The 27807-nt window shown below is 37.1% G+C and overlaps 1 protein-coding gene across 3 annotated transcripts in view; it reads left to right on the forward strand.

Moving 5' to 3' along the window:
- Positions 1-27807, forward strand: part of RNGTT (RNA guanylyltransferase and 5'-phosphatase) — a 183455-nt gene that overhangs the window by 122569 nt on the left and 33079 nt on the right. For all 3 annotated transcript variants that reach the window (XM_085217658.1, XM_085217657.1, XM_085217655.1), the window contains one exon: positions 2248-2348. In XM_085217658.1, coding sequence (XP_085073784.1) covers positions 2248-2348 — 101 coding nt within the window. The remainder of the gene's footprint in view (positions 1-2247; positions 2349-27807) is intronic.

A 27807-nucleotide genomic window follows, 5' to 3' on the forward strand; every position in this document is an offset into this window, starting at 1 on the left:
TATTCTAAAATAGTCATCTTTTCCCTAAAATGGAATGTAAGCTATTTAAAATATATTTGAATATACAATCTCTGTATAAAAATGATTGTCTGAAATGATTAAGTGGTTTCTTGAGATTTTTTTTTTTGCCTTATCCATTTAATATCAATGAGTACGTATAGCATGAGTTTTAAATCTTCATACCTGCATTGTGTAAGACTTCTAATTTGCAAATTTAAATGAAAAAAAAATTAAAGAGCTAAATAAATTTCATTACTGGCACATGAAGAGCAGACAGAGAAATGAGGGAGAGCTGATTGAGGCCAGCAGGATGGAGAAAACTAAAGGGCTACTGAAAGATTTATTATTTTTTTTTAGGTTCTTAAACTATACCTTTTTTAAATCCACATTTTTTGTAAATGTATGCAGTCAACCAACTCTTCTCAAATAGCTACTGATGTTACAGGCCAGAAATCATATAAAGGGGAATAAAGTGGGAAGAGAAGTTGTTTAAAAACAGACGTAACTTTAGTATAGCACTCTATCTTACTGTTTTTCTGATTGAAGTGAAACAAGGATGTTTGATTTGGTTTGGCAAGAGTTCTAGACATGAGGGACATCCGGGGAAAGTTGCTTTCCGGTAGACAACTTTCAAATAGAAGATGGTTAGGAAGGAATAAAATAAAAGACATTGAAGGAGAACAGGCATAGATAAAAGGTGTTAGAAACCTCTTCTGCAAGTTTTCCTAATGTCCAAGATAAATGATTTAAATTCTGTTCAGATTTTGGGGGGGCGGTTTTGGAGAAATTCACTTCAAAGCTACGAAGGATTAGAATAGTAAGTTGGGTAGGCAACTCCAGTACCAACATCTGAAAGGTGTCTCTAGTATCCTGAATAGCAACCCAAACAGAAAGCCTGAAGCCATCAGTCTCGGATAGTCTGGGGCTGTGGTAAAATTGGTAAATGGAGTTTAGACAGCCATGTTCAGTTTTCAAAAAGAGCTTTCAGTCGATTATTTTTGTCATTTTTCTGCTATGCATCACTAACACTGTTTGGAGCTCATTTTGGTTTCAGCTTGGGGAAGTAAAGCTTGCCTTGCTATTGTCTAGCAAACATCACATAGCCATTTTATGAGGAAGTAATGAGGAAGATACAATGCATTTATTTTGGAAAAGATAAGTGTCTATTTTTTTGTCAGGGAAAAAAAAAAATTATTCATCTGCTTTTGTCACTTTTGGTGTAGACCTGTTACATTTATCATCAGTAAATTGAATATTTTGTAAATATTTAACAAGATCTGGGTGTAGTGCATGAATGGTGGTCACTGTGGTATCTACCAAAAGACACCTGGCATTCTTGGTTTTGTAGGTTTGTTTTTATGAGGTAAACTTAAAATGGTCTTTCTCATTGAGAATTACGAAGAATCTAAAACTAAAATTTCTTACCTTGTGCATATCCAATTTTTTCTTTTTCCCTGTCCATGCTAATTCTGATTGACTCCATTGCCATGAATGATATCCAAGTAAGGAAAAGTTTAGCTGCCTTGACTGTCACTATTAACTGAGGATGAACAGCGTGGCAGCTTAATTAACCGGAGTGGATGATAAAAGAGATCATGCTAAAGCAAAGGTCTTAATTTAAGAGAAAATTGCTCTTTTATGATAAATATGGCAACTTCTGGTTCAGCTCTCTTAAGCAACAGATGCTCCCTTAATTTATGTTTCAGCATGTCACGATGCTTTTTCAATCTCTACATAACTTACATTCTTTTGATACCAAAGTACATGTTTCTGATGGGTCTTTCTGAGAGCTGTCAGTATGATGACTGCTGACTTTGTCACATTGTGTCAGCCAACAGAATGGGTAACAAAAACATTGTTTATAAAATTGTTCAAGATGTTGAGGTTATCTTAAATGTGTATTTTATGCATGACCTATCAGTGTTATCATTTATTAAAACTGCTCTGTCTTATTTTCTTTTTTAAAATGTTCCATTAGTCAGAGAGAGACAATGAAATATGCTAATTTTTATTTCCTTTCTGAGTTTTGTATTATATGCAGTGGCTTGGCTGCTAAGCAGTTTTAAAAGGGAGCAGCAAATAAAGTAGTGAAGCACAACTACCTCTGTGATAATGAAATTCATTGCTTCAATCACTAAGTGTTGTAATTCATTAGAGACATCTAATATAGTCTGAAATGCTGAGTTTTTCTTTTAAAACCAGTGAAAACCAATAAGCATAATTAAACCACTTTTTAATTTGCTTCAGAAATACAAGCCTGGTCGATGTGATGATATTCTGAAATGGAAGCCACCCAGCCTGAACTCTGTTGATTTTCGTCTGAAGATAACGAGGATTGGTGGAGAAGGGTATGTAATCTCTCCTCTTTTTAAATGTATAACGCACAAGTGAATGTCCCTTAGCAGTTTAATCTCCCCTCTGATATTTCTTGACATTTTCTGGGGCTAAGCCTCTCTGTATGCTGTAGAATCTGTTCTGAAAGTGTTAGAAGCTGTTGTAATCAATGCAGTACTGAAAACAACAGCAGATGCCTATAATGTAAAACTACTTGTTCTTATATTGTTTCATAAAATTAAAAATGCAAAAAACAGTAGCTAAACTCATGTTTGGTTTTGGCATTGTCCTTTGTGGATGTAGAAAACAGACAGGCTATGCTAGCTAAAATTCTTATATAAAGTAACTATTTTCTATTGTTTTTAAGCAAAACAGTGCCAACATCAGCTTTCTTCCATTTTAGAATTCTGCATAATTAAGAAATGACACTTGTTTGTTTTTTTTTTAAAGCCTGAACTTCACATTTTTTGATAAGTTTTCTTGGTATTGTCTATAAACCCATCAGTTTTTTTCGAAAATGGTAAGCTCCAGAAGCAAGAGACACGTAAATCTTTACAGCAGTTCTACATACTTTTTGCCTAATTCAGACACTGCACATATTAAAAAGGGTGGGAAGGGTGAAGACTGAGTCACTGAATTAAAGCTTGCCATGGAAATAATTTTATTTAGGGCTGAGATCATCGATTTTTATTTTTTTTTAAGTTGCTTGTTTTAACATCTGGGTCTCACTACAACTAACAGCTTGAGTACTGATGTTAAGCTTTTATTTTTTTTATGCGTGCCCTAGGTAACCCAGTATGGTTAAACAGTTAATACACAGACTGCTTACTTAGTCCAGAATGCTGGTTCCAATAATGGTTCATCTAACTTTAGCTTATTTATTAGTGAACATATTTGATGAATGTATGATATCTTGAGAATATAAGGTTTACTCAACCAAACATACTTGGCTACTGACTTCTGAGTATTTCATAAGGGCAAAAACATCTGTTCATATTTTTGAGGTTGAAAGTGGTATATTAAGTCCTCAGAAGCAACACAGCTGCTTTAGAGAGTATGCAGGAATATTTTATGTTTGATTTCAGATTCAGATGAATGTTTCACGTTTGATTGGCTGTTATTTAAACCACCAAAAAGTGTAACAGGAAAGATTTCTGCTGAAAAAATTACCTGGTGTCTGGCAGGAATGCTACTTTTATTATAGGATTCTTTTGATTTCAGCTGAAGCTTACAATAGTAGTAGGAGCCTGTAACTCAGAAGCAAAATAAAACTAGTTTTCATTTTACCGTTTAAAAAAAAAACAACAAAACTATTTGGTTGGTTAGTTAACACCAATTTCAAATAGAAAAATCTTAGTGCTATTGCGTTACATTTAAAGAAAAAGATGATAATTTTATCAGAAAATGAATGTAATAAAAATTAGCCAGCAAAACTGCTGCTAAAAAGTTGGACACTTAGCGGTAAATTATTGAAGGAGTATTCCATTGTTAAATTGGAAACATTTCCTAACATTTAGAAAAGTTCTACCATACTTTAGCTACGTGAAAATGTGTATATTGCTTATCAGGATGGATATAAGTGCCTGATTAGTTCTGAATGCTGTAATACTTAAGTAAACTCATGTTTATGTTCCTCTCACATGCTTAAGAAAAAAGTCCTAGAAACTTGGCGTTAGAGAAATAAAGTATAATTATTCCAAATACAATAAAGTATAATTATTCTAAATACATTTTACTCTAGCTCATATGACAGTTGACTGCTGTTTGTAGCACAAGGCCATGTACTTTCAACTAACAAAAAGAAAATTTAATGAAGTACTAGGTGAAAAATAACACTTTGCCATTACTGGAAGAGAGATATTCATGTTAAGTAATGACCAATGAAACTGTAGCTTCTATTCAGTTAAACATAAACAATAAAATATTGTGAATAAAATATTGGTTTAATTGCTTTACTTGTTAATTTGGTTGTCTGATTAACTGCTTGGTAAAATACGAACTTTTTAATGGAAGCATCCAAACTGTACCAACTTCAAAGTTGTTTTAAAAGAAACATACTTAGTTTTAGACTTTAAAAAGACAATTCCAGAGTTCTGATCACTGTCATATTAAACTTGCTTTGAAGAAGGCCTGTTAAGTTGATTTCTGAAAAAAAACCCCAGCAACCTAACAATTCTATTTTGATGAACAGAATGTCTTGCTAATGGCAATTCTAATATGGCAGTGTTAGGCATCCTGCCTCTCCTTACCCTCACTGAGATTAAAAGCCAGGATTCATAGTGGTTTCTGTGCTTTAGGTAAAATAGTTTTCCTTCAACAATCCACAAAGAAATTTGGCACATGTTTGACAGCAGAGTTGTGCAAATGTGCTTAAAGTACTATTATAAAAGCATGCATGTTATTTCGATAGTTAAGCAGCAATATTTATGGGAAAGGATTGTATGACTTTGTATTGATCTTTTACTGACTGCGGAGCTGAACTCAACGTATTGATCTCAAATACGTGACAGCTTGAAATAGCGAGGATGGGGATTGCCTGTAGTTCTCAAGTCCTCTGTTCTAATTTACAGCCTCACCTTTAAACCCTAAAATGCAGACATCTAAATCTGTGCTGCTGGTGTGTGTGGTCTTTTAGGTCAAACCTGGGTTACTAAACTCCAGCCACACTGCCCGTGTATTTATAGTTCCATGTTCAATTAAATAGCGGGGGGAAAAAAACATATGGGGTCATTATTTATTCAAAAGCATGAGACTAGAGCACAGTCAGCTGTTAGGCCTGTCTTTGGCATGGCATATGTAATTGAGATCCTGATCAATTGTAAACAATCTTGTGCATTTTTCCTATGAATGAGGGAGTTCTCCAGGGAATTTGCCTGATTTTAGTCGGTGTGATTATTTTTCCATCTACCTAAAATTCCCCCGTGCTTTCAATTGCACATTTCCATCCATAGATCAGTCTGTAATAGTAATACTAACTGCAAAATAGCTGCCATGTTTCACTCCAGATGTAGTTCCGTTCCGGATGGATGACTCATTTGTTTTTGTATAGGGTTCAGTTATTTCAGTATTGATATTGGGCAGTTTTGCCTTTGAATAAAAAGAAGGGTCAGGCTTATGGTCTACGAAGTACTTTTAGAATAAGCTGCACTATTAAGATGAAGATTCCATAACAAAGAATGAAAATAAAGAAAAAATGCTATTGCATCCCAAGGAAAGACAGGGTCTTGGTAATCTCAGTGACCTAATCTTGACACTCCTGTTCAGCGCATATATTTGAAAGAAATTGTGTCGTTGCACCTTAGCGAGTTACATCTTATCAGCTGAGCCACAGTAATTGTCCCCTGTGTATTCCCATAGAGCATTCCATCCAGGCATCACTATGATGGTTTACATTAACTCTTTTTCTGTTGCTTTTGCAAGGATTCTAGTTTATGGTTTCAATCTCTTTTGATCACATCAAAATAGTTATTTTTATTGAAAACAAACAAAAAAACCCCAACAACCTAATAAATTAGCTAAATGGAGGAGTAAGGTGTTGTGGTGAAACACAAGAGTTGAACTGTAAAGCCCTCACATTTCACGTGCTTTAAAGTGGTAGGCCCACTTGCCAGCGCTTCTGTATCACTTCAGGTTTACTAAGGTAATTGTCTCTCATCAGCAATGTGAAGTGAAGCCCTTTCATCATGTAACAGTACCTTGCGTTTTTCTGAAATTATGATGATACTCATGGAAAATAAAATTACGGGGACATAAACTCACCAACTGTTTACAGATGGCCTCTGAGTTAAATGACCTTGTCAGAAGGAAATATATATGTAATTGCTGTGTGCGATGTCTCAATTATAGAGAAGATTCTTTTTTAAAAGATAGAGTTTCTTTTTTTTTTCCCCCAAAATGTCTGACTTTAAAAATATTTCTTAAAAAAGATAAAACCCCCAAGCTGATTCTGAACCTTCTTTAAATGTCACAAATATCATCTGAAAATGTCTACATGGTGCCAGTTTTGTGGTAGCTAACAAGGACGTCCGTGCTCCCTTTTCCAGACTTTAATTAGCCTGTGCAATTCTTTCAAATTTTATCTGAATCAGACATGCTAAAATCAAGTGAAAAGCGAGGTTTTGTCTCTATTGGTTTTCAGTAAATATCTTACTGGGTCAATGGATTAGATGATTTCATATCACAGAATAATCAAAGTTCTGCCTAGAACCTTGGGGTATGAGAAGGAGTCAGGAATTTTACTCATCTTCTAAGAGAAAAATACCAATGAAGTCTTACTTCTTTTAATGTGTGTGTGTGTATATATATGTATATATATGTATATATATACACACATATATATAAAATCTGAAGGAGTCATCAACTCTGTTAGTAATCATTTTTTTTTATTGTAACCAAGAGAAAGTGTACCACATTCGGAATGGGTGTGTTGGGGAGGGGTAGGGAACATGTTTTAGACAAAGCTTTTTTTGCTTGGAAATTGTTTAGTAATGAAAAATGTAAGATGAAATGCAACGTATTTGAGGCCAGCAGGGGCCTCAGTGGCTATACTGGCAATTGCAGATCAACAACCAAATATAGATATCATAGCTATCGGCAAGTGAATGTTTTCGTTTTGTTAGATGTCATGTTGTCCTTTTTGTTCTGTAAACTAGAGCATCTGAAAAATAAAAAGCTGGTTCCAAATAACCACGCTGTTTTTGATTTGCTGTCATATAGATATGTTGTCTGTCACAAGATGACTTATTCACCTTACGAGCCAGTCTTCCTCACAGTTCTGCTTTGAAAAAAAAAATCCTAACTGAAAAATGGTAAGAGTTAACAGCTAGGATCTGCTGAGGTGACAGTATGGTTTGTTTGACCTGTGCTTTGTGCTTCCTCCCCTCTTTCTGTTCTTCCTTTTATTTGGTCAGTAAATGACCAGTTAGAGCTGCGAGCTCTTTTCAGTCTTACTGGATTGGAGAACGCTGGCTGCCGAAGAACACAAATTTGTCATCCATCACAGAATGGGAGCTTTACAACTAGTACCTTAGTGATGAAAATAATAATCCCATATTGCTCTAGCCTCTGGAGATCCATCTAGATTAGGGCTGCATTTACGTACAGTGGAGTTATGAGGCAGAATGCAGATGATGTCCCACAGCAATTATGGAACAAATAAGGACAAGATGTTGCAAATAGATGCAAAGATGCACAACATTGGGATGACAGCAGGAGGAGTGCAGGTTGGAATATATTAACTACATTTATAGTCATACTGTTGTTAGAGCAAGTGTGTGCTTTGAAGTTACTTGCTTTTTATGGAATTTAAAAGTTGCAAATGGAAGTAAATGAGTAATTTGCTAAGTTGTTATCTTCAGGCATTCAAGTACAGGTCTTACCAGATCCAGACAAATTTAGGGGTAAGATTGTGCAGGGAGGTTGAAAGAGAATATTATGCATGGAAAGAAGAGTCTGGCAGTATGGGAAGTGGAAGCACGGGTAGTGGTAGAAGTATGCACATGCAGTTTTCACCTTTGGCATTGCAATGGAAGATACAAAAGCATATAGATTTTATTGTATAGTAAACCCAAAGAATCTAGGTGTATATTTATGCTGTACCACTCAGATGATGGTGTTTAAAATATTTTCTCGATGAGGTTTTTAAAGTAATTTTCAAAGTAAGTATTTGAATCTAACTTGTATTTATACCCTGATATACTGAACATAATGTCATACCTTCCAAAACTAATATACAGAATGCTCTTGGAATTTCAAATGTTGGATTTCAAAAATGAATTCAGCCTCATCTTTTTATATGTTGAAGTGGCAGCCTTGGGCAATCTCCATCTGTCAGATAATTATTCTACTTTAGCTACTCATTTCTCCAGATTTTTAAAGCTTTGCCTCATATAATCCAAAGATTATTTATATGCTTGCTGAATGGAATGTAAATGTAGCTCTGTGTGTTTTGTAGACCCTTTTTCTTTTTCTTGAACTTGTTTTTTTCTTAATGTAGATTTTGCTGTGGTTTGTGTCAGCTATCATAATGATTAACCATTCTGTTTGATCCATTTCTATCAGTAAATGAGATCAAGAAAAGCTCCCAAGTTTCATATTCCTCTAAAATTTGCTTATCATGTGTCTTGGATACTCTGTCTTATTTTACCTTTGGATTTGAATTTTATTCTAAAGTTTATATTCGGCCTTGTAGCTTAGACTTCTTACCACTCGTGTATCAGATAGAACTAGCCAGACAATTGAGAACTGATGCCATCCCTCGTTAAACAAATCTAAGATGGTAGAAAATGGAGAAATAATCTCAGACTTCAGGTTAGCTGGTTTTGGCTTTTTCAGGAAACAAATAGGTAATATCCGATGGCAGCTTCCTCTGAAGCACAGAGTGGTGCCTGAGAGCTGGCTTATCTTCAAGGACATCTTCTTCAAAATGCATAAGAACACACTTCTCCAGCATTGGATAAGACAAGTGGGTATAAAAAACTGCTGTAAGGGCAACTGTTCTTATCTACCTGAACTTCTTGGTGCAAGTCCATTGACGTCCTCCTGCACCGTATCCTTATCTCTGAATTGGAGAGAGATGGATTTGAAAACTGGGCTGTTCAGTGGATAAGAGTTGGTTGGATGGTTCCTGCTGAAGGATTGTGGTCAATGGATCTATTTGCAGGTGGAGACTGGTCATGAGTGGTGTCCCTCAGGGGTCCATCTTGGTACGAGTACTCTTAAAGATCTTTATCAAAGACACAGACAGTGGGATCCAGTGTACCCTCAGAAAGTTTGCTGATGACACCAAGCTGAACGGCGGACTTGATACAGTAGAATGAAAGGGTGCCACCCAGAGGGACCCAGACAGGCTTGTAAAGTGGGGCCCTGTGAACCTAATGAGATTCAAGGAGGCCAAGTGCGAAGTGTTGCCCTTGCGTCAGGGCAATCCCAGATATGTGTTAATTCTCACGCTTGCAGAGAAGAACTGGAGATTCTAGTGGATAAAGAGCTGGACATGGGCCAGTGCTGTTGCAGCCTGGAAGGCCAACAGTATATTTGACTGCATCAAAAGAGGGGTGTCCAGCAGGTGAGGGAGGCTATTATCCCCCTCTACACTGCCCTTGTGAGGATGCAATCTGGACTACTGCATCCAAGCCTGCAGCCTCCAGTTCTGGAAGGATGCAGAATTGTTGGAGTGGGTCCAGAGAAGCATCATGAGGGGAGACCTCATTGCAGCTTTCTAGTACTTAAGGGAGTTTATAAGCAGGAAGGGACTGACTTCTTACATTATGTGGTAGTGACAGGACGGTGGGGAATGGCTTTAAACGTAAAGATGGGAGGTTTAAGTTCATATTAGGAGAGTGGTGAGATAGTGGCACAGGTTGCACGGAGATGCTGTGGATGGCCCAACTCTGGAGGCATTCAAAGCCGGTTTGGATGGTACCCCATGCAGCCTGATCCAGGTGGCTTGCCATATTTTTAAATAATGCATAATTTAAAGACCATATAATTTAAATAAAGGAACCATTCATCTTCCTTTTGCTAAAGTTATGAGCAATAGATACACATCTTCAACGTAATGAAGTTCATCTGTGAAGTTATTTTTCTTTTGTGCCAGTATAATTTAACTTTTTAAGTCTGAGAGTCAAGAGACAATATTATTGAAGATGCTGCTCAATACAAAGTGTTACGAGCTTCTTTGACTTGTATTTTTGCATGTAGTAACTGTGATCTTCAGGCAAGGAGTATTTGTTAGATTCTGTAAGCGTCCCACAAATGATAACTTAATCCAGAATGTTTTTCCCTGCGTGAACTGCCTGAGGTATTAATTAATGTTCAATTAGGTTTTGTTTTGTTTGTTTCTTTGTTTCAGTTTGTTGTTTAATTGGAGATTTTTATTGTTATTTTTACTTTACAGATTGGTACATTTAAAAACATGTTTGGAAAAGAGCATTAGCGTAAAATTGCTACAGATCTCTAATGTAAGAATACAAAGTGTTTTTCCATTTGAACTGAAGAACCTTTTGTTTAAGGAAAGAAAGTTCAGTCAGCTTATTTCCTTGCATGCTGTGGTGTATTTCAAAGAAGAATAAAGCAAAGTGAGAGAGAAAAAAGAGTTATCGTAGCAAGAGTTGGTCAAACAAGCTGGACAGCAAAAGATATTGTATGTGTTTTTGTACTCTTCATCAGTCTCACTCTGAACAATTTATTATGTAATTCTCTGATAATACAAAACTCACAAATCATAAAGGAACCAATTTAAGTGCTAAATAATGAATGTATTAAAGATAAAAATAATACATTATAGTTGTAAGTGTACAATGCAGTTTGCTTTGATACCATCAAAAATGTTTTGGAATTGGGTTAGAAAATAGAAGTCCAGCTTTTTGTGTCTGACTGCATTCACAAGTATTTTGGAATCAGCAAAGCACGTCAACAAAATAAATGGCCCTTGATACAGGTTGTTTGCATTTCTACCACGTCAGTATTACCGATACTGTATGCATGCAGTGTTCTAGAACACTAGCTGGTTATCAGCAGTTCCATTTCTCTGATAGCCAGGAGAAACTCTTGGTACATCCACTTATCTTGAAGCCTTAGAGACATTAGAAAAGAAGCCTATATCATTATTTTTAGAAGAATAATCCGGTGTTCTCTTGTTTTATAGGTATTCAAGCTGGGATGATTTGATTAAAAAAAAGTAATTGCCTATTGTGATTTTTTTTTTTTAAATTAACATTTGAAGGGACATTTGCATTCTGAGGAAGTGCATTGTATTTTTAGTATCTGTTACTTTAATGACTTAGGATCTGCCATGGGTTTGGTAATTCACATACCATCCTTTTGGCAAGCACCCAGCTTTTTTTTTGTTTGTTTTTTTTTTCTCTGAGAAAAGATGCTTATCCTGTACAAACACATTAAAATCATTGAGACTGTAGGTACATGTATCTGTCTGTAGGAGATCAATTTGCATAATCAAGGCGTGATGATTCAATGGCAATGCAGAATCCATTTTGTTATTTATATAGGCAGTATGGAAAAGAACAGTGACTGCTGGATATCAAGCTTAGGCGCATTGTGCACTTTGACAGGGAATAAATACCTTGTGCTTTGCAAAAGCCATTAATAGCTTTCAGTAGATATTTGATTCCATCTGGCAACATATGTAAGCATGTTCCTACAGTAGGATCCTATAAAGGCCAGAATTCCATATTTTCATACTTTTTATGCTTGCTCGCTTTTTACCAAACAGTCTTTTGACAGCAATTGTGAAGTACAAGCATGGCTTTGTACTGAATTCTATTTTGAAATCAACCTTAGTGTTTTTATCTTCAACACATGGAAGAAAGCTATGTTCCTTCATAGGACCCACTTTGTTTTTAGCATCACTGTATATGTGAGAAATAAGCCTTTATTTTCATTTTGAAACACAAATTTCCAATACTGTATGTTGCTTCAGCTTCACTTGAAATGAATCATGTTATTTTATTTGTAAATATACGTGCCTCAGTGTGAATTGTATGTATGTACACACACAACAGGTGACAGCTGCTTCTTTGTGTTGTAAATACAACAACAACAATGAAAACGTTTCCCTTGGCTTTTATGAGTCAAAACAAAATTATCTTTCCCATATGTAACCATGGAGGATGAAACTCTGTCCTCGTAGCTTTTGTCAATTTTAAAAGTAATCCATTTTATTACATCACACTTGGCTCTTTTCATATATTTCTCTACTGGACATTCTGGACTTCTTTTGGTTATTTTACCATTTTATGCACTATAATTTTCAGTGCCATGTTTTCCTCATTTAAGGCCAGATTGCCAACCTATTCTGCACCTGTACTGTAGCAACCAGTGTTCCATAGCTGGCTTTTGAGTGGTAGCAAAGTTGTGTGTTGCTGCACAGGGATACGGTTAGTGGTGTGTTGCTCTGCTTTGTGTAAGCTGGATAAATTCAATTCTCTAACCGTAAAATTTAGATACGTGGAGGTAGAAAAGCTTGTGAAGTAATGGAGATTGTAAAGACAATCCTAATGTCTAATGCGAGGATTAAAAGTACACTTATTGGTATGCTGGTCATCTTGTCCATTGCTGTCAGACCGCTTGCTGTTGGTGAAATAGGAGAATAAAAAGCTTTGGACATTGTTTTAATGAGGCAGCTATTACATACTTCCCAGAAGGACTGCAGATATTTGTATCCATTTTTAAGGTAGGGAAAAATGACGTCTGAAGTGCAGAGAACTCTCCCAGGGAGCATAGTATGTTAGCAAAGAAAGACAAAAAAATTCTCAGTCCTCAGCTGTACCCAGCAGATGGCATTTTTCCCCCTTATAAGTACTAAGTATTTTCAGAGCAGAGTATATTTTCGTACTTAATGCCTATTCTTCACAAAGAATTAAAAGATTGCATTGTGGGCAAATATTTGGCAATGGATTAGAAATGAAATGTAATGTGCATACCTCTACTCATAGGATAGAGAAAATTGGAATGAGAAAAGTGCAATAGTATAGTAAACTTGATTGTGTTTTTATCCCTTCAAGTTTGCATATCAAACCACCATCTGACCAACGTTTATAAAAGCACTTTGCTCCTTTGGTGAGTGTTGAAGCATCAAATCTCATATGCTCAGTTTTCTAATCTTTTTTATTAAGCGGTGCAAAATTCTGCCAAAAGGTGGGTATTCAAATGTAGGAGATGAGTGAATGTGGGGAGCAGAGCAGAACAAGCAAACTCAGAAATGAAGTAGATGTCACCCAGTAAAGGCTCTGAACTATTCTCTCCCCCTCCAGGAGGAAACAATCATTATGGGCATGATTAACCCTTCTCAATTAATAGAAGAACCCTTCTCAATTAATAATTCTTCTGTCTTACTAATTTATGATGCCAATGATCTGTATGATCTGTATGCAGAAATCCTATTGTTCTTTCTAAACTCGTTTGAGAGAAGCAGAGGAGAACTCAGTCTTCACTGCCCAAGGTCTTTGTGCTTACAGTTCTGCACAACAGTCGCTTCGATAAAAGTATCCACACTTTATTTGAATGTTAAGAGAAGTGTTTTGGAATATGATTTGAGTATCAGAGACATGCAAATACTTTCATCCAGCTGAGACAGATCAAAAATAACTGGAAGTATTATAACAGCAGAGGTATTAAGCTTCTGTTATTTAAATTATGTCATTAAAACTGAATGATTAAAACTGCATTTTCTTCTGTTACTCAGCCTTATAATAGGAAGTGATGAATGTTTTTTTCAGACTCTGATAATTTCTGTTTTTTTACCTTAGTATCCATTTTAGATTAAACATCTTAGAGAGTCTTTCATGTATGATACACTACTTGTTTCCTTTTGTAATATTCAGAGATATGCACACTCCAAATGTCTGAAGGTAATATCCTGCCTTTTTTGGAGATAAAATTAAGGTTCTTTGATGTTTTGTTTTGTTTTTTTTCTCTGATGAATTTTTGTGGTTTGATGGAGCCTGTGTAGGCAAGAGGCATGCCTGCATCCAGTCTGTGACATGATGAGCGTCCAGTGCTTTACTCCAGTAAAAAAAACCTTTCACTTGAATAAAATTAAATGGTTACAGGCTATGCTAGGCTTCAGACGGATGGGAAAAAACTGCTTAAACTCCTTGACAAAGTGGGTTTTTACTTGACAAGCCTGAGGAACAGGAATGAGCCCTAACTAGTACAGAAAAATCCTTCTTTTAAGGATCTACACAGCCTTGTCTATTCTGTTGCTTTTCATTAGGTAGACTGAGAATCTTTCATTTCCCAAAGGATTTTATATAGCATTAGGTCAAATGTTTGATTTTGTCGCTGAAAGCTGTGTTACGAAACTGATGTTTCTTTTAAGTGAAAGCTGATACAGAAAGATTTTTAAACAACTTTAAAAATCCATAACATAAGATACTACAGAGGTAGACTTTGCAGTCTTTTCTGTTGCAGTTTTCTTATGAAAGGAATATCTTTAGTGCAACCTAGTTATGTACTTCAGTTCAATGCAAAAAATAAACCTTTGTGATTGCTCTACCTAAATTATTCCTTTGATTCCTGAAGACTTGAAGTGATATAAATTTATTACAAAGTGTAAAAGCACAGAAAGGCTTTTTCTAACAAAGCCAGAGATGAATATGACGGAAGTGCAGGAATATCATGGCCACTTAAAGTTAATTCTGCTGTAATAACTCCAAGTCTGCAGATAGGTTTTTAACTTAAAATGGCTATATTGTGCTCTAGAAGAGGAGATAAGTTGTTTTTTTAACAAAAAAAAACAAGTTGAATTGCCGAGGGGCCTACAAAGATAGAAGTAAAAAAGTTATGGACTGTTATTAGTGGTGAGATTGGATGAGCTGTGGGAGGAGATGGAGTGGAGGAAACCTTCCAGATTTTAATTCTATAGAGCTTCTCTCTTTGCCTTCATTTGAAATAATCTGTTTACCAGTAGCTACAGCAGCTTTCTACTCGTATTTGCTGTACTTAATGAAACATGAACTCTGAGGTTCTGTAGAAACCTGCCAGCATTTTATGTAAGGGGACACGACTGACAAACTTAAATTAAAGTGAGTTTTATTTAAACTGCTAAGTGGAGAAAGGATAATCTATATTGAGAAGAATAACTATTATTTCAAACAGTTTGAAAAGTGCATCTAGCCTGGCTCTCCTTATCTGGGTGGGGCTTTGAGCAACCTGCTCTAGAGGTCCCTGCCTATAGCAGGGGATTGGAACTAAATGATCTTAAATGTTCCTTCCAACCCAAACTGCTATATGATTCTGTGATTGATTGGGACATTTGCAGGACATCTGTTTGTACTGTGTGCGTATGCAAGCTTGGAAAAGTTGGATAAGGGAAAATTTTGCAACTTATTCAAGCTCTCGAGTGGGAGATTGCACTCTTTCCTCACTCAGAAATCTTTAGCTTGGGTTTCTTCGGATCATCTCACCAGTTCCCTCGATCATCTAAAAAGCTCTCTTCTTGCATTCTGGTCCTGAGGAAAATGCTTTCTTTTCCTTCCTTTTCATTTTCAAATATCAAATTGCTTCCTGTCGTCATTCTGAGCGATTCATGCTTGAAAGAAGCAACAGTTTGTTGTCCAGTAATAAAAAGGTAGTCTTGAAAGTAGGTCCAAAGAATGGAATGATCTATTTAATTCTCAAGCGGTTAAAGGGTTTCTTGATTTTTCAGTTTTCAAACCGATTTTTTGTCTGGTAGATGTTCTTTTATTGGTTCAAGAAAAGAAATGTGTGCTCATGCAGTTAATTCTTTTTCTGCACAATTTATGTCAATCATGGATAAGTCTTCTTCCCGTGCAAGTGCTGGATGTGAAAAATCAAAGCAATAGTCTGAGAGTGAAATTTAATATATTAAACAAAAAAATGTAGAATGGTAGGAATTATCAAAGTAATGTCATTGTCACTAGCCTCTACCTTTAAAATGTAGCAGAGAAGTCTAGCATTCAAAGGAAATGGACCCCAGGGGCTGTGTGCTGGAACACAGACTTGTAGTAGCTGGGTAAGTGGAGTAACTGCTACCACTCCTAAATTACATTTCTCTTAGGAAACTGGGTTGTAAAAGGAGATGAGACACTTTGTTGTTGGTTTTCTTAGCTGTTAGAAAACTTGACAGTAGGGACGTGTTAATACGTAGGTTTCATGTACTCTGTTACAGGAGTATGTGCTCTACAAGCTTCTCCTTTTTTGTCTTTTTATAGGATACTGTTCCTATGTAGATTCAGTTTTGTGTTACTGTTAAAGTTTTATTCATTCATTTTTCTTCCTCTTGTGTGCAAGTCTTCAGGGTTGTCTTCATGCTACAGATAATTACATTTTATTTGTTCTCAGTTCCTACACCAAAGTGATTAAAATCCTGGTTAAAATGCACAGGATATTAGTGAAACAACTGAAATTACATTTGCATATACTGATAGATTTCTCTCTCTAATGATCTGAAGATGTAGGTAAGATGTGGAAAAAGCCAGTATTTTTTATTATGCTCATATGATATATTAAAAAAAAAAAGACAAATTTTGCATCAGAACCTTTCTCCTGACTTGAAAATGTGTGCTTCAGTCCTTTTTCTTTCCAGTGATACCTGTTAGTCATCCTAGATGCTGTCTTACCTTAAATCAGACCTGAATTTAAGGTCATGGTGTTTATAATGAACACTGTGAATTGCTTTTTTCTGCAATACCAGACATTAATTGCAGTTAACTGTATTACCTAAAAAGGCTTACTATCCATGCAGGTAGCCTATAATACTGCCTTGAGTATTGTCTACTTGGAAAGTCAAAATATGCTGAACAGTGTTGCACTGATTTTCTTGCAGACTCTTTTTAGCAAGGATAAAATATAGTCCAGAATGACATGCAAAATTGCTTGCAGTAAAAATGATTTCTTGGAGGCAAAAGGGAAAAAAAAGAAAAAGAAAAAAGAACACAAAAACTTCCTGTACTGTACATTTATTAATTAATACCTTAATAATTTACGTTACATACATCTTTTCAGCAGTAGATGAAAAAAGAGATAGGTCATCCTGATACCAGTTAAATCTGTAGTTATCAGCCAGGGACTGGAAGTAACCAATTTTTTGTCCTATGCAGTTAGCTTTTAATCACAACTGCTCTTTCACTTGTGCCCTACATAATAAAAATTCATGATTAAGGACAGTAAGTGAAAAGACACTCTCTTTCTGTAATAATAATATAGCTGTTTTTATGAAGGATTCAATTATTTCTTTTCTTGCCTTTTATAAGAAGGATACGTTTCTGCAGGGTGCTTGTCACCCAGGCCCCAGCTTCTTTGACATTGTGGAGAGCATGTCACAGAACAGGTTAATTGTTTTAATTCTAAAAAATTGGCATTGAAAAAGAGGGACTGGGACTACTGACTGCACACAAAATGCTTAGGAAATGGTTATGTTGGACCAAAAAAATCTGTGGAAGCATGTGCCTGTTACATGCTTGCTTTCTTTTGCTTTGACTGTATCTTCTTTCTTTCTTCATCTTTGTTTGCTGCAGATAAACTTTAGTAATGTTTGTGCTTGTTTTTTAATTTCCACCTGTATGTGAAAGGCGGGGTTTTTTACTGACTTGAGCTGATTGTTTGTGACATCATTTAGGAATATAAAATTACAGTGTGTGCAGTGGGAGGAGGACTTTGGACCAGTAAGACTGTTCGTCTCCACTTCTTATGCGACACTCACTTACAGGTAAGATTGGGCTGCAAGGAAAAGGCTGTGCTGCTTTCTGGTCCTCTCCCTTGACCCTGGCAAGCAGGTGGACCTAGGTCAGACTTCTGATGGTGGCAGAGGGAAGCTCTGATGTGATGGAGCCCCACGTGCCGGAGCACCAGGGTGACATTGGGCTGTTAGTAGCTGGGCTGCCCCAGTCTATAATTCTGTGGAGGCTGAGGAGAGACTGGAACAGCATTCTCAACCTGGGAGCTGTTGCAGTGAGGCAAATGCTGTTTGTGGAGCAGAGGTACCACGGAAGTTATTCTTGTTCCTATTCTGATGGCTGGTAGCCTTCTGTTTCTCAGCACAGCCCAAGCTGCCCTCTTATCAGTGCATTACCCAGTGTGTTCCCATTTCCTGTCTGGGGGCTCCATGGAGGGTATGCTACCCTATAAATTTGGGAACCTTAGTAGAAGGGGTGCGAAAGTTTGGAGAAAGAGGAATTAGAGCACAAAATATACTGGAGGGAGATAGGCATTTTAAAAGGCAAAACAAAACCCAGGGGCAGAGGGTTAGGAGAGCAGCATGCTGACTGTTAAAAGTTAGAAGTAAAGGAAGAAAAGCAAAGAGGAGAGGGGGGACAGGAAGAGACTTGACACTTCAGAGCACCTTGATAGCAGAGCAGAGGTTTTCCCTTGTTGAGAAAGCAGCCTTACACGTAAGGATAGCAATATTTGAGCAGGAGAATACTCTGACCCTTTTGTCATCGCAAGGAAACCACTTCAGCTGTGTTTCTTCGTACTGGGAAATGCACAATGAAGTATTCTTATTACCTGAAGAATTTCTGTAAAAGAGAAGGAGTTTCATAAAATACTCTTACGGTGAGTATGCCGTGGAACTTGATTTATAATGAATGGAGCAGCTCAGTCTTATGCCATCCGTGCGGTTTCAGAAATGAGAGGGAAACAGCCAGCAGAGTTCATGACAGCCTTCCTGCCTCACTTTGGGTGGTAGGTTTGTTTGTAACAGATGGGGTTTTCTCCACACTGCTGGTGGCACTGGGTGGATGGGAGCTGTGTGTGTGTCACACCCATTCCGAACAAGGAGTTCTTTGTCCTTCGCGTCACTTCGTGTCTGTAATCTGTATAGTCTCACATGGGCTGGTACCTAAGTGGTTTGTAGACTGCAATTCAATCACTTTGTGGTTGTGCATGATTAATTAATAAAGTATTCTGAATAAGTCATTGAAGTGGTGTAGGGAAACAGGATGAAAAAGAAATTGCTTAGAGTGGTCTGGCGATACATGTTCTTATGGCTAAGAATGCTGTTCTGTGATGCCTGTACCTCAGTGTCTTCAATAGGAAGGTTGGAATTCTCATAGTAGTCATATCTGTGGTTCCACGTAGCCAAGTGAATTTTATATTCTTTACTGATTTTTTTTATTATTTTTTTTTTAAGAAAATGATCTTCCAGATATTTTTTATTATGCATGTACACGTTCTGTTCTTGCTACTTTCCTTATTTTGGAAGAATTCTCTCTAAATGTGGCTGATGTGCAGAAAGACCTGGTTGTTTCCCTCAGAACTGTTAGCTGCCGGTGTCTGGGACTGCCACGAGGTTGTGCCACACCTGGACTGGAAAAATCAGGAAACTTCTGTAGCAGTTGCACTGACAGGTGAAGGGCAGAGTGGAAGAGCTTACACCTGGATAAGATCAGCCCACTATAGCATTCCTACCAAAATATGGTCTTTCAACAGTAACATCTTGTGTTAAAATGGCTGCATATTTTCATGTCCAACTCTGCTGCAGTGATTTAGTGTTTATTCTGTGGCTTTTCGTTTTTGTTTTTCAGTGACAAACAGAAAGGCCAAGAACAAAGGAACGTCAAAACCTTACATAAAAAAAAGTTCATTGGGCTTCAGAGTTGAGCCTCAGAATGTTGGAGAGTGAGAGAGATAAGAAAATTCTAGTTGCCAGGTTTATATACGTTACGATACATTCCTTAATTAATCCTAAGGAATTGATCTAATTCGTATGTGCAGGAGGACATATTTTTCACTGCAGAAGAGAGTAATATTAAGATTATGTGGGTGATTGTAAATACGGCATCAGCTTCCTCTCAAAGTGATGAACTTTGCAATTTAGCTAAAGTTGCCTGCCTTTGCTCTGTGACTTGCTTCATCAGCAGACTTTCTCTGTTCATGACTTTTTCACATTTCTAATAAATATATTAAACAGTCTGTTACGCAAATTGAATAGTTACTTGGCCTTTGCCGAGATGAAAACTGACCATTTATTCTGCCTCTCCAGTCTCTTAATCAAGGTTTGATCCGTAATAGTAAGTAGCCTTTTCCATATAAGAGTACTTACTGCCTAGTTTTATTTTTTTTTTTAATAGTAAATTACTGTGAGAGACTGTAACAGAAGTCTTTTGGCTGTCTGAAACGATTATGCCAGTGTGGTGCCTCTCCTGTCCCCCACTCCTTTTTAAGCACTCTTTCATTAAGATGATCAAAAGAGAAGCAGATGCAGCCACAGTGTGAGGGCAGGGGATGTGCAACCTTATCGGTAGTGCAGTCACACATGGCCAAGGTGGGCATGCTGAACAAAGCTGAGCTAAAGGGCACGACTCCAAGAAGGCTGCAGAAATTAGCCCGTTTAGATGCTAGATTGATGTTGGTTTCTTTGCTTGTTTGTTACTAGTGATTCAGGCCCTTCATATTAAGAAATGTCGGAAAGCGTGGATAAATTGCATCTGGGTTTGGTGGTTTATTTCACCTTGATTATCAAATTATCCTCAGCATTTTTTTAGTACCTCTATTTCTGCAGGCATTTTGGTAACTTAAAAACTGTAGCGTCCCTGACTTGGTGGTGTTTTTATTTGTTTTTCAGTGGGAACAAACAAAGCAGCAGCTTTTCAGCAGTGTCTCTTTCTTCCTTAGTTGCTCCTTCTGTTTTCACATGATCAAGTGAATCTCACATTTTTGACAGGATTTGCATTTGGATATGCTTGATATTTTGTCATCTTTATCTCCATTATTTCTCCTAGTTTTTATTAGAAGTCTGTTATTCTTAAGTAGCTCCCGAGACACTTGAGATGTCTTTATTTTGACTTTGGAATATCTAATTAGACATCTTATATATTGAAATTTCCTATTGCAGAATTTAGCATTGCAGTGTCAGTTTTTAACCAAACTGTGTTGAATCTGGTAGTGTTGTGATCTCTGTTAAAAGGTGGCCAGGCTGAAAGAACGCTATGGAATAAACTAGAAAGTGTGTTTGCACTGCTCCAGCATGATCCACTGCTGATACGTGTCTGCTCTTGTGCAAGATGTGGATCAGTGTGGGCAGAGCCGCTGCACTGCACAGGAAGTCTTTAGCGAGTTGGGAATAGTTCCTAACTCTGTCCTATATTTCAGTGAGATGAGAGGCATAATATTCAGGAAGAAAAATTGAGGTTTACCATCAGAAATAGATTCTATTAGTGAAATCTCTCAGACTATGTAATAACCTCCCAAAGGAAAAGGCAAGCAGCCTCATTTTTCAGATAATTTATGGCCAGCGTGGCCAAATTGCTCATTATTCTACAGGGAATAATGGTGGAGGAATGGGCATGATTATTTAATGGGTATTTTTTGTTTCTATTTACTTGTCTTTTCTACTTTTTATGGATAAGTTATCAAAATGCTTCTTTATGTGATTTGCTTGCAAGGCAAAGCTTGGACAAACATTAAAATACAATCAACAGTAGGCATAAGTGCAGCAAGCAAAAAGAAGGGCTTTTGGAAATGTCAGATGTTATGGTTTTATTCTCCCCACCTCTAGCAAACCATTCAAATACAATCTCACCCCCAAACAAAATAAAACTTAAAAAAAAAAAAAATCAAGAAAGAGTAATGCTTATTAAAGTCTCCTAAATCAATGTAAACCTTGATATTGTTCAGTTTATTCTTTTTGATCATGATAACAGGATAACTTACAGACCATTACCTCAAATATGAGGTCACTGTTCTGCCGTTTCAGGCTCTGTAAATGTCATTTTTATTGGGTTTGGTTCATAGCAGTGGTGAGATTGTTCAGTGGCAGTATGCCTTTCAGGGTTCAGTCACTTCCTAGATTACTGCCATCAATAGTCAATGACAGACAGTGATTTACTGTAGGTAGTATTGTAATTCCTTGAAGCCTTTCAAGTGATAAGCATAAGAGCTCTTCCTATGAAGGGCTATTAACATATAACATTGATATTTTTGCCTAAGTTGCATTTAGTTCAGAAAGCAGCATGGCTATTAATACAACTAATAGCCTACACTGTTGGAATACCATAGTGGGAAAAGCTGAGGGTGTTGAATCCATTTCTGAGTTGAGCTACCCACTGCATTTTTTTCCCTATGAATATTGCTTTGATATTATGTTAATTGCTGTCACCATTAGCTTGTCTTGGGATATTCTGCAAGTTCTGAAATTGTACAGTGAAAAGATTGTGCTTAAATTTCCTTGGGGGTTTTCTTGCAGAGATGAATTTAACATTGTAAAATTATTTACAGTCTTCCTATTATTTTTTTTTTTTAACACATGCATCCGTTCTCAACCTTTTTCTTCTCTGAGTCCAAACACAATTATTTTGCACCTTTACTATGTAACTAGCTGTGTTTAGTGTCTTCTCTAGTTGCCTCATAGGTGGTTGGTTTTTTTTGGTATGTACTCTGGTTTGAGAGAAAATGTCCTAAATTGAATATACAATCTATTTGTCTGCTATTTCCCAGGAGGATTACATTGAAATGGCTTATACTTGTCCATAAAAATTTTCCTCTTCGTGCATGAGTGATGAGTAAAAAAAATTGTGTCAGAATATTTCCACTACCTAAAAAAGGGATTTCATAAATGCACTGCAGAGTGCTGGGAAAAGCTCTTCTGTCTTGTATGTGAAGCTCCTGCTTTACCATTGTCAGTATTCTGCATGTGAGATACATTACTGCTTAAATGAACTCTCAATATGTATACTTCATACTCTCAATGGCACTTTATACTTTTCAAGCAACATTAGATGCACATTGTTTGCTAACCATATATGCATCTCAGTTGAAATTCACAAGCTTGTGCATGCACTGATACAGGCCTTTTTCAGATTTTTGTTGGATCCGTTTATGTGCACTTCTGTATTTTTAAAAATCTAGTGTTATACTATGCTATTGTTACACTAGTCTATGAAATAAAATACTAAAATAATCATTTTCTAAGTTGAATGAAGTTAATTCTATGCATATCAACCACAGAATCACGGATGCTTTTCTGATTATTTTTTACTTGAAATTCCTTCAGTTTATTACTCCAAGAGTTGAAAAGCAACGGGGAATGTTTGTCCAAAGGAAGAAGCAAATTATAGTTGCAGTACTGCCATAATAGAATACAAGTTACAGTTTAATAAACTGTTTAAAAAACTGCTTCTCTTTCCATGGTTAAGGTACTGCAGCACAATGTACAATTCTCCCTCACAGTTCAAGTGAACACAGGATAAATACGGAATATTTATTAATAAGACATTAACAGGGCTGTGTGAATATGGCATCCTTTCTGCTGTGCCATTATGCTTTATTTATGCTTGCGTCACAGTATGCAGTAATGATGTTCTTTCTTTGTATAAAGGAAAACCAAATTTGTAAACTTCTGTAAAAGTTAGCTTTATCTTCAAAGATATATGTCAAAGTCATTTAAATAATGTTTGAAAATACATTTATTGAACTTGTAGTGATGTTCCTTCTGTTCTTAGGGCAGTTGTTCATTTTTAATTTTAACTTACAACAGTCATTCCTGCCTGAAATGTGAAAATGCATCAAGAAAGATTTTTATATGTAGTTAAAAGAATACACAGAGCATAGCGATGGATTTTTTTTTTCTGCTCATGATGGAGAAGGCATACTTTAAAATGAAATGTGAAGTCTTTTGGATAATAACTAATATTAACCTTCCATTATATAGTTATTTTAAATGTGGAGTTTCAGCATGGTGATTTTCCTGAAATTGTATTTGACTGTCCAATTTATATTTTAAGCAGGTTTTTTTTTTTTCCCCATTCCAGCCTTAATCATTCACAAATGCATATGCAGAGAGGATCCTAGCAATAAAGATATGGGTGTGCACAAGGGTCAGCAGCACTGCTGTCAGGATTGGTTTTTCATTCGGTTTTGCTTCACACCTAACGCACACTTGATACACACCTTCTCAGGACTGAAATCTTTTTACTAGTGAACTCTGTGAAGACTGTAAATGTCTTTTGGCAGCATGTGCAGGATGAAGTTGTTAGGTCAGACCGTCAGGCACATTCAGCCACTTGGCTGCATTCTGGCTGCAAAATGGAATTAGCGCGTGTGTCTTAACCCCGTTATCTCATCAGTGGAGTTGATATTCCTGTCAATTGTATCTGCTAGGGTGAAGTCTCTTCCTTGCAGACCCCAGAAGTGTTTGAGGTATCGATCTGCTGTTCTCATCAACCAGACAATGCCCTCTCTAGCCTGAAGAGACTTCTTTCCAGGAACAGGTCAGATCACACCTATAGATGCTGCCCCTGGTCCCTCGATGATAGCAGTGAATTCCAGCTACACCAGCACTGGAAGTGCAAACAAATGGCATGTAGCTGAGTTTCAGAAATTTCTGCAGTCTTGGATACTCTCAAATAGTTGTCTGACTGTACAATAGAAGAAAGCCATGTTAGATCCAACAGAGCTTTGCTGGTACGCTGTAGCACTTAACAAGCTTAACAAGAGAGAGAAAAGAATAGAATGCGTAAAACCATTGCTCATCTGAAGTCAGGCTTTTTGGTGATTGCAAGAGCTAGTAAAAAGAGCAAGCAATAGTCAAGAACAAAACCAGAGAAACTGAATCTAGTGACTTATGTGAAATAATGAACTAATCATCAACCACAGTGTCCATGAAGTTGAATTTGAGAATTGCCAAACTGAGATGCTACAAGATACCGTTTGATAAATTGCTCTAAGTTCTTGGATTTTGATGAGAGTTATTTTTTGAAATATAAGGAAGAAGTTGCATTTTCTCTTTCAGAGGGATACCGAATAACTGAAGCATGGCTGGAGGCGGCTCTGCGTGCTTCCTGCTGCCTGTTTCACGCAGTTTTTCATCTTGGAAAAAACAAGTGTCTCAAGCCTGCTCATTTTTCATTGTTTTCCCGCAGCACTCCCCACACTTCTGCTGCCATTTCCTTACATTTCCTCAGCCCCTCTACTACACATGTTGCATTTTTGCTTCCCACTCCCACACTGCCTGACCTGTGCGCTGCTGACTGGGGTCACACATCCCAGCACTGCGTTCCTGCATGTTAACACTATGATCTTGCAACAGAGCAAGCACAGGAGCTGCTGCCTCGCACAGGAGCAAGTTACCGCGTTCAGCTCGCCTGCCGTAACTCGCTGCTGTGAGAGGCAGCGGCTCCTGGTTCCCCTTGCTCCCCTACCTCTGTGCGTGCTCCTGTGCGGAAGCCTCCCACACATCGTAGTCCAGAGGGAATCTCACAGGTGGTTCATGTATGAACTGGTCAGACGTATTAGTTGAGAGCATTAAGAGAGAATGTCCATATCAATTTACACATGTTGAAGTTTCGTGGTATAATGTTAATTTTAAGTAATTTAGAAGTATTTTCAGTGTGATGGGGGAGATGAAGGCACGCGCTCCATTGCCTCACTGATCTTCTCTCTGGCACACGGTTTCTTTAATTCCTCCACTGGAGGCAGCTGAGGCATAGAGAGCACTCCTGCACTCCTGCCATAGTTTGGCTTGTCCAGAGCTTCAGCAGCGACTCTTGTTGCAGCCCACCTGCCTCTGCAGGCTGCTGTGTGAGTTCAGTCCCTGAAATAAGGAAATTGTGCTGGCCAGGATGACTCTGAAGTAAGAGAGTTTATACTAGTCATGAAATTGAGATCTTTTTTTTTTTTTTTTGACTGCTCAAGCTGTTTGGTGGGGAGAGGAGGAGCCCAGAATATTTCAGGATGTGAAATTAGGACCATATTGGGATGCTGATTTCAACTATGAGAGCTTTGAATGTACAATATGGGTAGCAAATTAAGTAGCATGGACAGCAATGCTGTCTTCAGGAAAGACCAGTCTTAAGGTTCCTTCAAGGTTCATTACTTACAAATAAAGCTATCCTAAAGACTCAGCTTTGTAATGATCCTTTCTGATAAAGCTAGGATCATGAAGACTGGCCAAGTGAGAATAATTAACTGTCTATCTTTTCTTCTTTTTTTTAGGTCCCTTATTAGAAATGCAGCTGGCAATTTTTTTTTAATTTTTTTTTTTTAATTCTTTTGCTTGACAAAAATTATATGCAGTTCTTTTTAAGGTGCTTTAAGCTGCCTGTCTCTAACATGGTTACATACCGTGAATTCTTTTCATGGATTCTCTTTTAACCTTTTCTACTAATTATTTCCCATATTTTTCTTTTAATTTAGAAAAGCCTTAAATATTTTCTGAATTTGCTTTATACTCCTAGGAGGTTTGATCAGTACACTGACTTTTTCAACTCCAGAGGCCTGTGTTCCAAATGAATTTAATTTATTGTGGATAAAAGTGAATTTGACATATTCATCCTGACTTTGTTTCAATACTGCAGATCCATTGCAAATCAGTAAAGCTCTGCCAGCCTGAGCCAGGCCTGTTGATGAACAAAGTGAGAAAACTGCTTACCTGTGTGTACTGTGACTGGTTTGCTCTGTTCCTTTCTACTCTTTCCTTCCTTTGAGTATTTCTATCAAGACCTAGGACATTTCTGTATACATAATCTAATTGCAAGAGAGTTTTGATGATGATATGTAACTTGACAACACTTCTTACTTATGGTTGGAAATACTTGAATGTTTTGACTTTGCCATTTTGCTAATTTCCAATAATTCTCACTGTTAGTGTGCCAGTTTAAGGTCATGTACATTGCCATCAGAACTGGAAAGAATCAAAATCATACTATGAGGCATTTGTTCTGTATTGAAGGTCAAAACAACTACTTGCTACTATCAAAGTTTCTGTTTTCTTTTGTTTTTAAAAATAGAGCTGGAGATGGTGAGAAATTGGTTGGAAAAGACAACCAGAGTATATATAGAAAAAGCATGTAATTCACTGTGAATTAAAGGTGTGTATGTATATATATATGCATCATATCTACACTTAAAACATAAATTTTCTAAGAAAGAGATGCTTTCGAAGTCACACTTTACCAAAACAATGCACACACTCTTATTTAATTACTGACAATCTCTAGGTAGGGGAGGGAGAGAATTTAGAATGTATGAGATCTTCTTATTAAAGGGAACAGGATATAAAATCAAAGAAAACAACAAAAAAAAGTTTAATAGCAAGCACTATATGAAAACTTGGGACTACTGATGAATACGATGGGCTCTGAATGTCCCTTTTAATCAAACTAAAAATTATTTCAGTGTTCTTCAGTCAAATAATTTTCCCTAAAGGTGTCTGTCTACATCAGCGTAATGCTTCTGGAGCCTCTTCCTGGAGGGGATGAGTTCTTTGCCTTTGTTTAGCAAGGGGAGTGTAGCAGTTGTCCAGCCTGCCCAGCACATTCCCTCATACAACTTTAGCTGACTGCCTTCCTACAGCAGTGATCCTTTTTCCCTGTTCTTTAAAGTTGCTTCCTTTGGGTATTTGGAGCTGGTGTAGTAACAACTCTGACTTGCCCAATATCTGCAGAAATCAGGCTAACTTATACAGAAGCACCAGCATTTCTTTGAGTCAACTTATCCTACCATTCCTCTGAATCTTGGTAGTGCCCATAATGACCTTAAAGAGTTGAAGAGAATAATCAGCACAAACCAGGTCTGACACTTTCTATTTAGGAAGCCATTACACAATATAACAGAGATTCTCTATTATTTCTCTTCTTGTAGTGGTGCTTTCATATCACTGTGAATGCTTTTATTTGTCCTGATCTGGTTGACTCTTAAGCCTGCTGCTGTGGGTGCGTGTTTATTAGTCTGACTGTATTGTTGTATCTAATGTATCTAATAAATAGAAATGGGCGATACGTGCCGTTTTTGTGCCTTATTGAGTGACATTCATCACAAAAGAGTATGAAATTATTCTGTTAAAGGGTTTTTTGGACAAGAAAAAGCAAGCTGCCAATCAGTGCACATGGTACAATGCACGGCACCTCTTTCATTTTTGTACTGGTTCACACAGGATTGTGTAATGGTGTTTGCAAAGGTAGCTCTTGCCACTGCAACAAGCCTTGCCCCTTTGCTAGAGTTCAGTAACAACTGTTGGAGATGCGAAAAGCTTATGGATGTAAAGTGATATCTTAA

This window comes from Meleagris gallopavo, chromosome 2 (genome assembly GCF_905368555.1).
Source record: "Meleagris gallopavo chromosome 2, MGAL_WU_HG_1.1, whole genome shotgun sequence".
Taxonomy (NCBI): domain Eukaryota; kingdom Metazoa; phylum Chordata; class Aves; order Galliformes; family Phasianidae; genus Meleagris; species Meleagris gallopavo.